At 44.2% G+C, this 16,383-nt stretch overlaps 1 protein-coding gene across 4 annotated transcripts in view; it reads right to left on the bottom strand.

The window, feature by feature from the left end:
• CNNM2 (cyclin and CBS domain divalent metal cation transport mediator 2) overlaps positions 1 to 16,383 on the bottom strand; it is a 172,041-nt gene that overhangs the window by 31,486 nt on the left and 124,172 nt on the right. For all 4 annotated transcript variants that reach the window (XM_073019307.1, XM_007963996.3, XM_007963997.3 and 1 more), the window contains one exon: positions 3,220 to 3,363. In XM_073019307.1, coding sequence (XP_072875408.1) covers positions 3,220 to 3,363 — 144 coding nt within the window. Of the gene's footprint in view, positions 1 to 3,219; positions 3,364 to 16,383 lie in introns of those variants that run through there.

The raw sequence follows: 16,383 nt of genomic DNA, 5'->3' as shown, positions 1-16,383 counted from the left end.
AGTCTCCCCAGTATGATGAAACCCTGTCTCTACTAAAAATATAAAAATCAGCCAGGCGCGATGGTGGGTGCCTGTAATCCCAGCTACTCAGGAGGCTGAGGCTGGAGACTCGCTTGAACCTGGGAGGTGGAGGTTGCAGTGAGGTGAGATCGCGCCACCGTACACTCCAGCCTGGGCAATAGAGTAAGACTTAGTATCAAAAAAAAAAAAAAAAAAAAAAAAAGAAAAGAAATACGTGAAATCACAAGTCCAGCATCTTGAGCCAGTAAGTAACATTAGGCAACACTTCTGTAGGAAATCAGTCCAATCAAGGCTTAAAAGAAGTTAAACTAACATTTGTATAAAACTGAATTGCAAATACAGGATCTCCTAAATGGTACATCGCCTTTCTAATGTTAAATACCACCCCTGGGGAAAAAGAAATACAGAGACACACTCTTTTTTTTTTTTTTTGAGACAGAATCTTGTTCTGTCACCAGGCTGGAGTGCAGTGGTATGACCTCTACTCGCTGCAACCTCTGCCTCCAGGGTTCAAGTGATTCTCCTGCCTCAGCCTCCCGAGCAGCTGGGACTACAGGTGCACACCACCACGCCCAGCTAATTTTTGTATTTTTTTAAGTAGAGATGGGGTTTCACCATGTTGACCAGGATGGTCTTAATCTCCTGACCTTGTGATCCACCTGCCTCAGCCTCCCAAAGTGCTGGGATTACAGGTATGAGTCACTGCACCCGGCCACACTCAGTTTTTAAATAGTCATTTGTGAGGAAGGATGAAAAGAACATAAACACACAAATAATATTCTCTGAGACCTCTGATGACCCTCTAAGTGAGGAAAGGATAAAACAGATGTGGGAAAGGGTGCTTTTTAAGAACGCTATTCGGATGTGAGGATAAAACAGGATATGTTTTCAGAAGACAGTCATTAGTTAAATGTAAAATTTTTTCTTTTGTGGGTACAGGGAGGACTTTCTCAGTTTTATTTATGTATTTATTTATTTATTTATTTATTTATTTATTTATTTATTTATTTTGAGAGAGCCTCACTCTATTGCCCAGGCTGGAGTGCAGTGGTGTAATCTTGGCTCACTGCAACCTCCATCTCCCAGGTTCAACAGATTCTCCTGCCTCAGCCTCCCAAGTAGCTGGGATCACAGGTGCGTGCCACCATACCCAGCTAATTTTTGTATTTTTGTAGAGACGGTGTTTCACCATGTTGGTCAGGCTGGTCTCTAACTCCTGACCTCAAGTGATCCACCTGCCTCAGCCTCCCAAAGTGCTTGGATTACAGGGGTAAGCCAACACGCCCAGTGACTTTCTCAATTTTTTTTTTTGAGACAGAGTCTTGCTCTGTCACCAGGCTGCAGTGCAGTGACACAATCTCAGCTCACTGCAACCTCCGGCTCCCAGGTTCAAGTGATTGTCCTACCTCAGTCTCCCAAGTAGCTGGGACTACAGGCACGTGCCGCCACGCCCAGCTAATTTTTGTAGTTTTAGTAGAGACGGGGTTTCACCATGTTGGCCAGGATGGTCGTGATCTCTTGACTTTGTGATCTGCCGGCCTTGGCCTCCCAAACTTCCTCAGTTTTAAAATGTGGGATGTTTCCTTCTAGCAGGACTGAATAAAAAGCACCCTGCTTTGAGGAAAGCAGACTTTACCCTGAATGACCAGCTTGTTGGGAAGCTGGGATAGTCCATTTCCCCTCCGGAAGACATGCTTTAAAACCAGGCAGCATACACGGAGCCCAGATGCTCTTTCTCTATCCCACCCCTGGGACCCCCAAACATCTCAGGCCTGGGCCATCTCTGGCTTTGTGGAACCCTTGAGCATTGCTAAGGGTGCGGCCAAGGAAGATTTAAGCTCCACAGTCCAGCAATCATGTTTTATACTTTAATGAGACAGGACTCAGTTCAACACTCCGTTCAGGATCAAGTCTACACCTGGGCAAATAAGGTATCCATACTCACCTCACCCTGCCCTGATCTGAGCCACTCCCCACTTTCACCTTCACCAAAAGAGAAGGCAGAGAAGCAGAGAACAGGAAAAACACATTCTTACTGTGAACCCTACCCTATCCTGCTTCCCACACCCCCAACCCGCTGCCCCAGCAAACTACACTTGCAAATCTCACCTCCAACCCTGACCCAAGGATTCTGGAACAAGAAAGTATAAACAGTTGTCATCCATAAGTTTAACAAATCCCATTCAGTTGTGGTTTTTTTTTTTTTTTTTTTTTTGGAGACGGAGTCTCACTCTGTTAACCAGGCTGGAGTACAGTGGCGCAACCTTGGCTCACTGCAACCCCTGTCTCTTCGGTTCAAGCAATTCTCCTGCCTCAGCCTCCACAGCAGCTGGAATTACAGGCATGCACCACTACCACTATATCCAGCTAATTTTGTATCTTTAGTAAAGACAAGGTTTCACCATGTCAGCCAGGCTGGTATCAAACTCCTGACGTCAGGTGATTTTCCTGCCTTGGCCTCCTAAAGTGCTGGGATTACAGATATGAGCCACTGTGCCCGGCCTCCCATTCACTTTAAAGAGTACTTGAGTTATGAAAAGTACAAACAGAAGTTTATCTGAAAACAATATACCTAGTTGTATAAAACGAAATTTTAGTAGTTTTTTTTTTCTTTTTTTCTTTTTTTTTTTTTGAGGCAGTCTCGCTCTGTCACCCAGGCTGGAGTGCAGTGGCCAGATCTCGGCTCACTGCAAGCTCCGCCTCCCGGATTTACTCCATTCTCCTGCCTCAGCCTCCCGAGTAGCTGGGACTACAGGCGCCCGCCACCTCGCCCGGCTAGTTTTTTTGTATTTTTTAGTAGAGACAGGGTTTCACTGTGTTAGCCAGGATGGTCTCGATCTCCTGACCTCGTGATCCGCCCGTCTCGGCCTCCCAAAGTGCTGGGATTACAGGCTTGAGCCTTTTTTTTCTTTTAACATATGTAAAATAAAATTCAAAACCAACAGCAGTTTTCTGTTTAGGACAAGTAATGCCCTCATCAGTGGTTAGAAGCAGCCAGAACAATGCTGTCGCTTGACATTACAGGATATGCTCCTTCTGATAAAGGGATTGGAATATACCAACAGGTCATGCACGGCCTACACACGTCATGTATCATTATAAACAGAGGCAGCAACTGGAGAACTGTCAGATGACTCACAAACAGCACAACAAAAAAAGCAAAGGTTTCGGGAAATACACTCAGACAGTGCTACTTACTGTATAAATCTGTTTCATCTAGAATCTCAGATTTGATGATTTCTTCAATCACATCTTCTAAGGTGACAATTCCCAGAACTTCATAAAACGGATCTCCTTCTCCCTCATTGTTTACCCGCTGCACGATAGCCAGGTGGGATTTACCTTTAGAGAAAATAAAAAGTTTAGGAAGTGACTCTCTGAATTTCCTGAATGACATGTTATATGTAATACGGTAAAAACATCAGCAAACACAGATGCCGAATTACCAAAATCTCTGTTTCAGCATTTTAAAACTGTACTGAGATATCACAAACAAATGGAAGAACTTCATGAGCCATTAAAAGGCAGGAAGTTATGCCAGAAGAGTGTCACCCTCGACATACATGGCACTGCACCATTGTTCTCTGCTTCCTAATGGTAATGTCTCTTCGTGCATTATCTTTCAGCAACTGCCACCTAAAGAGAGTGGTTCTCAAAGTTCATGGTGCCCTAGGGATTCCCAAGACCCTTCTAGGAGGTCCGTGAGGCCCAACATTTTCATAAGAATACTAAGATGCTATTGGCCGTTTTCACTGTGTTGACATTTGAGCTGATGGTGAAAGGTACCTTACCACAGATGAAGGTAGTGGGAGCGAGCTGCACGTAGTGATCACTGTTCTCTGTCACAACGCACATGCAGTAAAGGGAAGGAAGTAGCTTCTCTTAAAAATGTACTGGGCTGGGAGCAGGGGCTCACTCCTGTAATCCAAGAGTTTTGGGAGGCCCAGGCAGGATGACTGCTTGAGCCTAGGGGTTCACGATCAGCCTAGGTAATACCGTGAGATCATGTCTCTACAAAAAAACAGAAAAAGTAGCTGGACATGCACACCTATGATCCCAGCTTCCTGGGAGGCTGAGGTGGGAGGATCCAGGAGTTTGAGGCTGCAGTGAGCTATGATCGAGTCACTGAACTCCAGCCTAGGCGACAGAGTAAGAGACTGTCAGACTTTTTTTTTTTGAGATGGAGTCTCGCTCTGTCACCCAGGCTGGAGTACAGTGGCCGGATCTCAGCTCACTGCAAGCTCTGCCTCCCAGGTTTACGCCATTCTCCTGCCTCAGCCTCCCAAGTAGCTGGGACTACAGGTGCCCACCACCGCGCCCGGCTAATTTTTTGTGTGTGTGTGTATTTTTTAGTAGAGACGGGGTTTCACCGTGTTAGCCAGGATGGTCTCGATCTCCTGACCTTGTGATCCACCCGTCTCAGCCTCCCAAAGTGCTGGGATTACAGGCTTGAGCCACCGTGCCCGGCGACACTGTCTTAAAAAAAAGTCCTTGCTGAAGCAGTAAACGTTAATTTCATTAAATCCTGACCCAACTACATGTCTTTTGGTAATCTCTATAACAACCTGAGAATTGCCATAAAACACTTCTGTTGAATTCTGAAGTATGGCAGCTGTGCTGAGGAAAGACTCTTGTGATTGACTTGCAAGTTGGACCAGCCATTTTCATTATTGAATGTTCTTACTTCAAAGACTGACTACTAGACAAACTATGGTTATACAGACTTGGGTATATGTCAGGCATTTTCTCAAAAATGAACCTGTCACGTCAAGGAAAACAACAGGCAGGGTGGACTGCCAATGATAAAATTTGAGCTTTCATCAGAAAATTAAAATTTTGTCTGGGCGCGGTAGCTCACGCCTGTAATCCCAGCGCTTTGGGAGGCTGAGGTGGGTAGATCACCTGAGATCAGGAGTTTGAGACCAGCCTGGCCGACATGGTGAAACCCCGTCTCTACTAAAAATACAAAAATTAACTGGATGTGGTGGTGTGTGCCTGTAATTCCAGCTACTCAGGAGGCTGAGGTGGGAGAATCACTTGAATTTAGGAGGCGGAGGTTGCAGTGAGCCGAGATTGTGCCACTGCACTCCAGGCCTAGGCAACAAAGTGAGACTCCCACTCAAAAAAAAAAAAATACTGAGTGCAGTGGCTCACACTTGTAATCCCAGCACTTTGGGAGGCAGATCACTTGACATCAGGAGTTCAAGACCAACCTGGCCAACATGGTGAAACCCTGTCTCTACTAAAAATACAAAATAAATTAGCCAGGCATGGTGGTGCATGCCTGTAATCCCAGCTACTCAGGAGGCTGAGGCAGGAGAATGGCTTGAACTCAGGAGGTGGAGGTTGCAGTGAGCCAAGATGGTGCCATTGCACTCCACCCTGGACAACAAGTGAGACTGTCTCAAAAAAAGAAAATTAAAATTTTGGGAAACTTGTAGCCACCACGAGCGTAATAGCTTCTCACAATTAAAGACTCTTCTGATGAGATTGCTGGTGATATTAACAAACGATTTTTTAAAATAATGAATATTGCAATCTGTCAACATTTTGAAGATCTGTATAACTCAGTGAACCAATAATTTTCAAGTGACTATGGCAATGATGTTACAAAATCATGCAAGAGTACACAATCCATTTGGAGTATAAGACAGAACAATGGATTTAAAAAAAAATTCTTATTTTGGAATAATTTTAGACTTACAGAAAAGTTGCAAAGAGTACAGAGAGTTCCTATAAACCCTTTACCCGGTCTCCCCCATTGTTAACATCTTACACTACCATGATATATTTGTTAAAACTAAAATTGACATTGGTACATTACTACTAAGTAAACTCCAGGCTTTATTTGGATTTCGCTGATTATTTCTATAACGTCCTCTTTGTTTTATTGTCTGGTTCAAGGCACCACACCACATTTAGTTGTCACGTCTCTTTAGTCTCCTCTGGTCTGTGATGGTTTTTTGGTCTTTGCTTTTTATGACACTGACAACATTGAAGGGTACTGGTCAGGCCTCCTGCAGAATATCCTCCGATTTGAGCTTGTCTGATGTTTTACCCATGAGTAGAATGGGTTACAGGTTTTCTAGTTACATCACATCAGTGGTTATAAGTCATCACTGCTGACGTTCACCTTTTTCATCATTTGGTTAAGGTTGTGTTTCCCAGGTTTCTCCATTAGAAAGTTACTCATTTTTCCCTTTCCTTAATTCTATTATTTGAAAACAAGTTGCTAAGTCTAGCCTACCGATTCAAGGATGAGAGTTAAGCTCTACTTCCTGGAACAGGGAGGTATCTACATATATTATTTGGAAGGGGGAGTACCTACATATATTATTCAATATTCTTCTGTAAAGAAGATTTCAGGCCAAACGAAGTTAATGTAAGAGTCCAAATGTCCACTGGTATGGTTTCAGATTCTACATTGCAACTAACCTTTAAGAAATTACTGCCTATGGAGTTTTGATGTAATATCAAAGGAGAATACCCATCACTGTCCAAAAAAGCTGATACTCCTTCCTTTTCCAAATACGTACCTGTGTGAGGCCAGATTCTCCTGATATACTTCAACTAACACGTATACCACACACACTGAATGCAAAAGACTGAACCCAGCTGCCTTCCCTTTAGGTTGATTAGACATGCAAAAAGTAAAACAATGGCACTCTTCTACCATTGTTTTATAAAATATTTTTATTAAAAACACTATATTAGCATGCAATGGATTACTGTCCTTTAAATCAACCAATGTTTTGAAGGTCTCCATTTTCTTTTTTCTTTTTTATTTTTTTTTGAGACGGAGTCTCGCTGTGTTGCCGGGGCTGGAGTGCAGTGGCGTGATCTCGGCTCACTGCAAGCTCGGCCTCCTGGGTTCACGCCATTCTCCTGCCTCAGCCTCCCGAGTAGCTGGGACTACAGGCGCCTGCCACCTCGCCCGGCTAATTTTTTAGTAGAGATGGGGTTTCACCATGTTAGCCAGGATGGTCTCGATCTCCTGACCTCGTGATCCACCTACCTCGGCCTCCTAAAGTGCTGGGATTACAGGCTTGAGCCACCGCGCCCGGCCCTGAAGGTCTCCATTTTAATTCAAATATATTAATATCAGAAGATAGAACCCACATAAATAAAAGGATTCTGAATCATTTTTAAGAGTTTCAAGGGATCTGAGACTAAAAAAAGTTTAACCCATTTATGTCAGAGGTTGCAAGTTTTTGTGAAAAATCAGACCTTGGTGATGATCTTGAGCAGTAGAATATAAATAACCCCCACAAGCTTAGCATTCCAATAATGGAACACTAGGCATAAATAGGTTAAAGACTGCTGCTTTTGGGGATGGATCACTTGAGACCAGGATGGCAAGGGAAGAACATGAGTCGAACAGTTCTGGATTTGAACTCCAGCAGGCCACTCATTAGCCATTACTAGCAGAAGACCATGAGCAAACATAACTTTTCTGAGTTTCAGTCTCCTTATCTCTAAAGCCAGCCTCATAATTGCTACCGCAATAGAGTTGTTGTGAAGATCAGAGATAATGCTGGTACCCAGCAAAGACACTGCCTGGAATCCACTGGGTGATCACTAAGTGGTAACGCTCGTTATTTTATTAATGTTTTTCCTAAATTCTAAGGCACCATCAACTTATTACCAGCTTAGAGGGAAAAAAACCCACTATATTATTAAATGTACACAGTGATTAGAAGATGCACCTCAGGCAGGGCACAACGGCTCACACCTGTAATCCCAGCATTTTGGGAAGCCAAGGCAGGAGGATCGCTTAAAGCCAGGAGTTTGGGACCAGCCTGGGCAACATAGTAAGAACTCATCTCTATAAAAAAAATAAAAGTGAAGAAGACACATTTCAATCTCAAAGATCTTTTAAAATAGTAAGAGCATCTCTCAAACAACAATATTGGTTTTCCCAATCCAAAGCATGTGAAGTATCTAAAACATATCCATAAATGAAGCCAAAATAGGCATAATCTGGAAACTTCATAATCAGCTAATTTTTGTATAACTTCTGTTTAATGACAGAGTGTTTTCTTGGTGGTGGTGGGGTGCAAGAGCTTTAAATAAAGTTTAGTTACCACTTTAGGTTGGGTAAGTTCGCCCAGATACAACCAGTCACATTAAAAATATTCTGAGGGCTGCATCTGATCAAGTTCCCAGCACTTACGCAGACGCTGGCTCTGGTCCTGCGGATCTGTTAGCCCTTTCTTAACTTGGCAGTCTAAGTCAGCTTCTGCTCTGCCTCAGACCCCCTTCTAGGCAGCCGTGTCTACAAGCCTAGAAGTTTAGATTGTTAGACAATTAGGCGTCCTAAAATTTTCATCCCTAGCATGCTCACGCTCAAAGAATGAAAATATTTTGAGCAGAGGAGACAAGGAGGGAAACTTATCAGCAATGGATATAAACACTGCATCAGGTCAAGTCAATTCTCATCTCGTCCAGTTGGTCCAGTAGGTTTCTCACATCTGCTTTCCCAAGGACCCAACATAAGCAGTTAAAAATTCTTGGTGAATGCTGTCTGTCGAAAGTTAAATTCTTTTGCTATTCCCAGCTTGTGATCATTTAAAAGGAATTTTCCAAAGCAAGGTCTAATATTAGACTCAAAATGAAGTTTCCATTCCACTGAGGCGCTATTCTCACCAAAGTAACTACCGTATAATCAGATTGTCTTGGAGCAACTCGTTTAAATGCAGATGGACATACTTGAAATACCAGCTCAATAGCACTGACAGATTTGGCTGGAAAGGGCCTTACTCTAGGAGAAATTATTTCTGTGAATTAGGCTTCTTAGACTGAAAATTAAGTTTTCCTCCAAGTTCACTTGTTTTAAAGCTGAAACTTCTGCATCTGCCCCAGGGCCACATTCTTTTAGCTTTGGAATTCCTGGTGAGAAGTCCTGTTTTCTGAAACTTCTTCCCTGTGCACAGTACAAAGGAAAAACAATGACACCTCTCTCCTTCACTCAGGCTTTTGGAGAACAGTGATTCCATGCACCTTTCCACTTAACCATTCACTGCAGGGACTTTAGTCCTTGTCAAGGGATCAATCAAAAGGAAAATGTAAACAACTTTAAAAAAATTTTTTTTTTGACACAGGGTCTTACTCCCTGGCTGGAGTGCAGTGGTGTGATTGTAGCTCACTGCAGCCTTGAACTCCTGGGCTCAAGTGATCCTCCCACCTCAGCCTCCTGAGTAGCTAGGGCTATAGGCATGCACCACCATGCCCAACTAATTTTTAAATTTTTTGTTGAGACAGGGTCTCGCTATATTGCTCAGGCTGGTCTGGAACTCCTGGCCTCAAGTGATCCACATGGGCCTCCCAAATAAACAACTTTTCAATACAAAAATTTTCAAAACTGAGCTCAAATAGGACCTTTCTTAACCTGAGTATTGGAAAAATTAAGTCAGGACTGAAAACAGAAAAGCAACTCTGGGAAAACGAATAGAAGAATAAACCCAAAACTTAAAAAGATGATAAACTGATGGATTCTTAACTTCCAACAAGAAGAATGAAAATACAGCAGCCAGCAAAATATTTAATCACAGATATTAAACATTAAAACTTTTAAATATGCATAGACTAAATAAACTTCATAAACTGCATATAGATCAAATAAAGCATAAATTGTTGTCACAATCAGGGCTTGGAGAGGGCCCTTTCTTGCAAGCTGTAAGAGATCTTGCTGTACACCAAGCAGTTTGAACTGTCCTGGTATGTAAATTCCTACCCCTTCTCCTCTTTTTCTGGTCCTAAGGGAATCTACACAGGCCTGTTTTCAGAGTGCAGGGCTTTATAAATATATCTCTCCTCAAATTCAGAATCATAAGCAAGCTATTATGAAATAACAGCCTAGATTGTCCATCTTTCTATAACCACTAGTGCTCAGGGCAGGGCACTAGCACAGGTGAAATTACAAAAACCATGTCTGCACTGGGAGATGGACTAAGCAATTAAAATAATCTACACAAGGTAGAACTGGGATCAAATTTCTACCTCTGCCTGCCTCCACTGCTCCACAAATTAAAGTTTATTACTTGCATATTCTCTCTGAATTGGTAAAGCAGCCCAGAATGGTAATGGATTACCACATTTCCATCTTTTAACCTTACCACACTTCTGGGCTCAAATTTTGAATGACAGATACAGTTTGTATTTTGGTGGTAATAACTGTTTCTATTATGATTAATCCAACAAGGGCACCTGTAATGGTCAGAAGAAAATATGGACTTGTTTGCTATCAGACAATGTTGATGCCAATGAAGTGAAATGGGACTAGGTAGACTAATTAAGGAAAAAAGTCAATGGAATGGATGTAGCAGAAGAGAATTAGGAACAATGTGATATAGCTATGCTAATAAAAAGTGACACATAGTAGTCAAGAAGACCCAATAATGCAAGCACAAGGCAAACTGAGCCTGTGGGGTCCTAAAATGCCACTCAAACAGCAGGAAGAAAACAGAGACCCCACCATGAGAAACTCAAGCCAAACATCTTACATTCGCCATGACATCCGCGTTGCACAACTCCAGGGGGCACTGTTAGCACAGAATGCAATGCTTCATGTTTCCCTGAAGTTGTGAGATGCTGTGGCCTCCTTACTAACCAAGGAGAGGGCAAATGAAGCAGCTGATATGCTTTTATAAATTACTGATCTACTAACATAAAATTATAATAATTCAATGAATAGGAATCAATAAAATTTCAAAGAGGGAGTTCTACAGAACTAGTGATAAAAGAAGCAAAAGCTCTGCAAGCCCAAATTTAGGTCCCATGTCACTAACGAAAAATGACATGATATTTTTAATGGCTATACTTAAGATCTCCAGAGGAAGCCAATTTGCATATTGGCAGTCAAAGAAGTCAATACACTTTAAACATAACCACAATTGGATTTAGTCAGATTTACAAGTAAACAAACTGATCAAGTGAGAGAATGTATATGAACATAATATATAAGCCATAAAATCCAGGCTATGAATGAATTCTGAACAATGAACTATAGTCGCACAAATTTATTTGTTTGTTCCATAAATATCTGCTGACCACCTACTATGAGCCAGGCCCATACCAAGGACCAAAACACAGCACAGAGGCATTCGAGCATGGCAGATGGACACTAGGGAAGCAGACTCTGGGAAAACTAATAGAAGAATAAACCTTGAAGTGAAAAGGCATGTCGGGTCTTGTTAAGGTGCTGTGGAGAACAACAGTAGGGGTGGGATGACATTTAATACAGGATGGCTCCCCCTGCCCCTCCACCCCCACTCGCCCCGAGCAAAGCAGCAGCACAGGAAGTCAACCCTGGGCTGAGTGTTTTCAGGTAGAACAGTCGGGAGGCCCTGAAGAGGGAGGGGCTTGATGCGCTGTGGTGGGTGGGGAGCCAGGAGGCCACTGTGGCTGGAAGCGAGTGGGCAGGAGGGCGAGAGGAAAGGTGAGCTGTATGGGGTGGGATGCAGGCCATGTAACCATCGGAAAGGCTTTCGCTCTCACTCTGGTCGCTGGAAGACTCTGGCAGAAGAGTGACATGATCTGCATTGTTTTAAGAGTCCCTCTGGCTGCATGGTTGAGAAAGGCCTGGCAGCAGGTGGGAGGAGAATGGCCTGGGAAAGGGCTGAGGTGGGCAAACCCAATCGGGAAGTTACCAGTAAGCCAAGTCAGGGAGGATGGTGGCTTGGGCCTGGGGGGCAACAGTGCAGGTGATGAGAAGTAACTGCATTCTAGATAGACAGTGTTTTAGAAAGAGCCCGCAGGATTTGCTGATGGACTGGATAGGGGGTGGAGGAGAATGAGAGGAGTCAAGCTGACTTGCTTTTTGGCCTGAGCAATGAGAGGAACAGAGTTGCCACTCCCGGTGGAGGACAGTGCATGGCATCAGTCTAGAAGGCAGAAGTCAGCTCGATTTTGGAAGGTTAAGTTTGACATCCTAGCGGAAATGTCAAATAGTTAGATACATGAGTCCAGAATTCAAGAGAGAAACATGTAAGCTACGGACAAAAACTGAGCGAGTACAGATGGTAGCAGAGCCAGAAACCCACTGAGATCACCTAGGCCATGGATGGCGAGAAGAGCCAGTGCTGAGCATGGGGGTGCCCGAGTTTCCTGGGTCAGGAGGCTGAGATAGAACCAAAGAGAGACTTGAGAAAGAGTGGCCAGCAGGAAGGGGAGGGGAGAATAAAGGGAATGGGTGTTTTGGAAGCCACATTAAAAAATGAAAAATAAAAACTGTCCCAAAGAGCAGAGAGCAGTCACAAGTATCGAATGCAGCCGAAAGGTCAAGAAAGGTGATTTTGGCAACAGAAGATGCTGGAGATAAAGACTGTGGTGGAGGAAGGGACTGAGGGTCACAGTGTAAGTGACATGCGGAAGATCCTATAGTCTCTGGCCAGTGTGAGAGCCCTTCCTGCTTCTAACAGGGAGGCCCGAACTGGCCTGCTTCTGCCAGGTAGCCTTGACAAGAGAGAAAAGGCCTGTCATTAGGACAGTTTGGCTGTCCTCTACCAAAGTAACACCTCCTTCTTTGAGTCCCTAGATCTGAACATGACACCATTAGATTTCCAATCACCCAGGCTTTAAAACTCTGAAATCTTTGCCTTTTCTTTTTCTTCCTTTTCAATGAAAAATGAATGAGTGAATAGGTACACACACACAACTGCATAAGATGCACAGTTCAGTGAAACTTGACATTTGTATATACCTGGAAAACTACCACCGGGAAGAGCTGGTGGGAGTCAGGGTGTTGACAACAGCTACAGGGGTGGGTGAGATGGGAGATGGGACTGGAGACAGGAGCGGGGAATGGGTGATGCAGTGATAAGAGGAGGGGCTAAGTGGGTTCAGCAGACTTCAGGCTCCAAGGGGAACACCCTCCATGTGGCCCCTTCAGTAGGGCTCCCTTTCCTGCCCCTTCCCTTTGTTGACAGCAGGTCCCTTTAGGATAGACAGATCACACGCTGATCCAGCAACAGGGCATGTTATGATAACTGAGTGGCAGCACAACTTTAGAATAAGAGAAGCAATTCTCCTCCCGTATTTAGCTATATCTGGAATCTTAGTTCAGGTCTAGGTCTTGTATTTTACAAGAGGCAAACTGAGGGGAAATGCTGTACCATATACAAACTATGTCACAGGAGGAACAATTACATAAGCCAGAGATGTTTAGATGGAAGAGACATCTGGGCAGGGATAAGGTTGACAGCAGCCTTCAAATATCTAAAATCAGTCAGCTCCATGCCTCCTCACCCCATAGCTTGTTACCTGCACACCTGGAGCTCAGTGTGCCACAAAGTGGTCTCCCTTATTAGACCATCAGCTCCAGATCAACTCCGGATCCACCTTCATGTTAGTCCTTAGCGCCTCCCAAGTCTAGCACAACGGCCAACACTCCAGTTTCTTCTCTACTCCTCCATTCACAAAGGAAGACTTACTCACCGTAACATAACCACGGCATTCCATCACGCACACACAGTGCTCACTTCTCATCAGCTACTAAATTAGAGAGAAAATGTTCCTAGGGCAGGGCTCAAAGGCATCACCACACTACAACCGCCACTCACCCTTCTTAAGCTTCGTCCACCCAGACTTGACTTTTCACTGTCAGGTCCTCCACGGCCCTACTTGCCCCTTCCTCTGCTTGAGCGCTTTTAATCCTTTTTAACCTTGCTCTTAATTCCATGCATAATATCACCCATACCAGGAAGCCTGTTCTATTCCCAAAGGCAGATCTTATCTTTTGTATTTTTGAGCTCCTATAATGTCATCTGAATTTCTCTTAAGGCATCTGTCTTTTTTGTTTTTTGAGATGGAGTTGCACTCTGTTAACCAGGCTGAAGTGCGGTGGTGCAATCTTGGCTCACTACAACCTCTACCTCCCAGGTTCAAGTGATTCTCCTGCCTCAGCCTCCCAAGTAGCTGAGATTACAGGCGTGCACCACCACGCCTGGCTAAGTTTTGCATTTTTAGTAGAGATGGGGTTTTACCATGTTGACCAGGCTGGTCTTGAACTCCCGACCTCAGGTGATCCACCCTCCTTGGCCTCCCAGAGTGCTGGGATTATAGGCATGAGTCACCGCGTCTGGTCATCTCTTTTTCTTATACTAAGTTTGTGATCTTTTCCCTGCTAGACTGGAAGCTCCTTGTTTCTCATCTTTCTCCCAGAACACCTAGCTTGATGCCACCCTCTACAAAGAGCAGGTAGGAAGGGGGTCGGCCCTCATAGAGCCCCAGCCCCTCACTCACTGCCCTAACACACACAACCCACTGGGGCTGCCCCGCCACAGCCGCACCATACCTGGGCTATGGGAGTGCCTGGGGCTCTATACCCACGTTACTCTTTTTTTTTTTTTTTTTTTGAGATGGAGTCTCACTCTGTCGCCCAGGCCGGAGTGCAGTGGCACGATCTCGGCTCACTGCAAGCTCCGCCTTCCAGGTTTATGCCATTCTCCTGTCTCAGCCTCCCGAGTAGCTGGGACTACAGGCGCCCGCCACTATGCCCGGCTAGTTTTTTGTATTTTTAGTAGAGATGAGGTTTCACCGTGTTAGCCAGGATGGTCTCGATCTCCTGACCTCGTGATCCGCCCGCCTCGGCCTCCCAAAGTGCTGGGATTACAGGCGTGAGCCACCGCGCCTGGCACCCACATTACTCTTAATAGTATTTTAGACAGGTCCTTTCCTATCCATTTCCCTCTGAATTCAACACTGGCAAAACCCAAAGAAAAATAAACCCTGAATTACAAGCCACATAACAAATATGTAAAGCCATTTTCTCAGATTTTTGTAATGAATACACGGATGAATGCTGATGTGTGCCTTGCAAGTCTTCTGACTACTGTGGCGATCAACCTAGTATTAGAGGCTGGGTGCAATGGGTCACACCTGTAATCCCAGCACTTTGGGAGGCCAAGGTGAGTGGATCACCTCAGATCAGGAGTTCGAGACCACCTTGGTCAACAGGGCAAAACCCCGTCTCTACTAAAAATACAAAAATTAGCCGGGCGTGGGCGTGGTGGTGCACTCCTGTAGTCCCAGCCACTCAGGAGGCTGAGGCAGGACTGAACCTGGGAGGCAGAGGCTGCAATAAGCTGAGATCATGCCATGCACTCCAGCCGGGTTGAGAGAACAAGACTCCATCTCAGGGAAAAAAAAAAAAATCTAGTATTAGAACACGAGCTAAAATCAAACCTGCTGAGGAGAAGTAATACAATTTCATTTAGGAAACTATCACCTAGCTATTTCTGTACTGTTGAAAACTAAAATAAAAATAAAAACAAACTGCGTGTGTCTTTTTTCTTAAGTACTTATTTTACCTTACCATCCCCACCAGAGCTAAGTGCATTTTTTCCAATTGAATTTTCCCACCATAAAATACACCAGAAAAATGTGACACAGATCTTAAAATAGTCCTATATAAACAATACATGAGTGTATATATAGAAGCACTTGCTGTATATAGAAGCCACTGGTTTTAAATGATAACTGTTGCTATTCTGGGAGACAAAAGCCCCCTTTTACTACTTCCAAAAATTCCAAAGTCTGACCCATAAGTGGCCGGCCCAGACCTCCCTAGCAGGACAGTTCCTTCAGTCCAGCCATGAACATCCTCATTCCGGGTTAGGCCTGAACTAATGTGTCTGCCAATGAGGCTGATGGGTGGAATATAGAATCACGGTTTCCTTAAAACAATCTAACATTTATTGGTGAGGGTAGAGGTTTATTTGATATAGGGCCCTCTCCTGGACAGGACCCTGAATTTATCTATTAGTGTAAATGACAGTGTTGCTGCTGCTTTTTGGCCACTTGAACAACTGATGGTAGGGAGGTAGCACTCACTGAGGTGGTCAGCCTCGAGACTTTTTTTAAAACCAGGAGAAGCAAAGTAGACAAGTCCTCTCCATTAGTGGCTAAACAGTCTTGGCACAGTGCATGTAGCAGCCAGGAGTGTTATTGTAAAATTGACTGGTTGAACTTCACTTCTCCGTAAAAGTCTCCATGCAGTAAGACCAGAAATATTATACACTGAGAAAAACTAATCCAGGTGGTTCTCAGATTTTATAGTTTTATCAATAGATTGGGGAAAGGTATGGTTAGCCTCAAGGACATCAACATTTACATGTTAGGAAAGTTCCTGAAATACACAAGACTGTAGGCCAGGCACGGTGACTCAACGCCTATAATCTCTGCACTTTGGGAGGCCAAGGCGGGCAAATGGCTTCAGGTCAGGAGTTCGAGACCAGCCTGGCCAATATGGTCTCTACTAAAAATACAAAAATTAGCCAGGTATGGTGGCACATGCCTGTAATCCCAGCTACTCGGGAGGCTGAGGCAGGAGAAGCTTAAACCTAGGCAGTAGAGGTTGCAGTG

This window comes from Chlorocebus sabaeus, chromosome 9 (genome assembly GCF_047675955.1).
Source record: "Chlorocebus sabaeus isolate Y175 chromosome 9, mChlSab1.0.hap1, whole genome shotgun sequence".
Taxonomy (NCBI): Eukaryota; Metazoa; Chordata; class Mammalia; order Primates; family Cercopithecidae; genus Chlorocebus; species Chlorocebus sabaeus.
The sequence above is the reverse complement of the archived record's forward strand: the minus strand, read 5'-3'. Positions and strand labels throughout refer to the sequence as shown.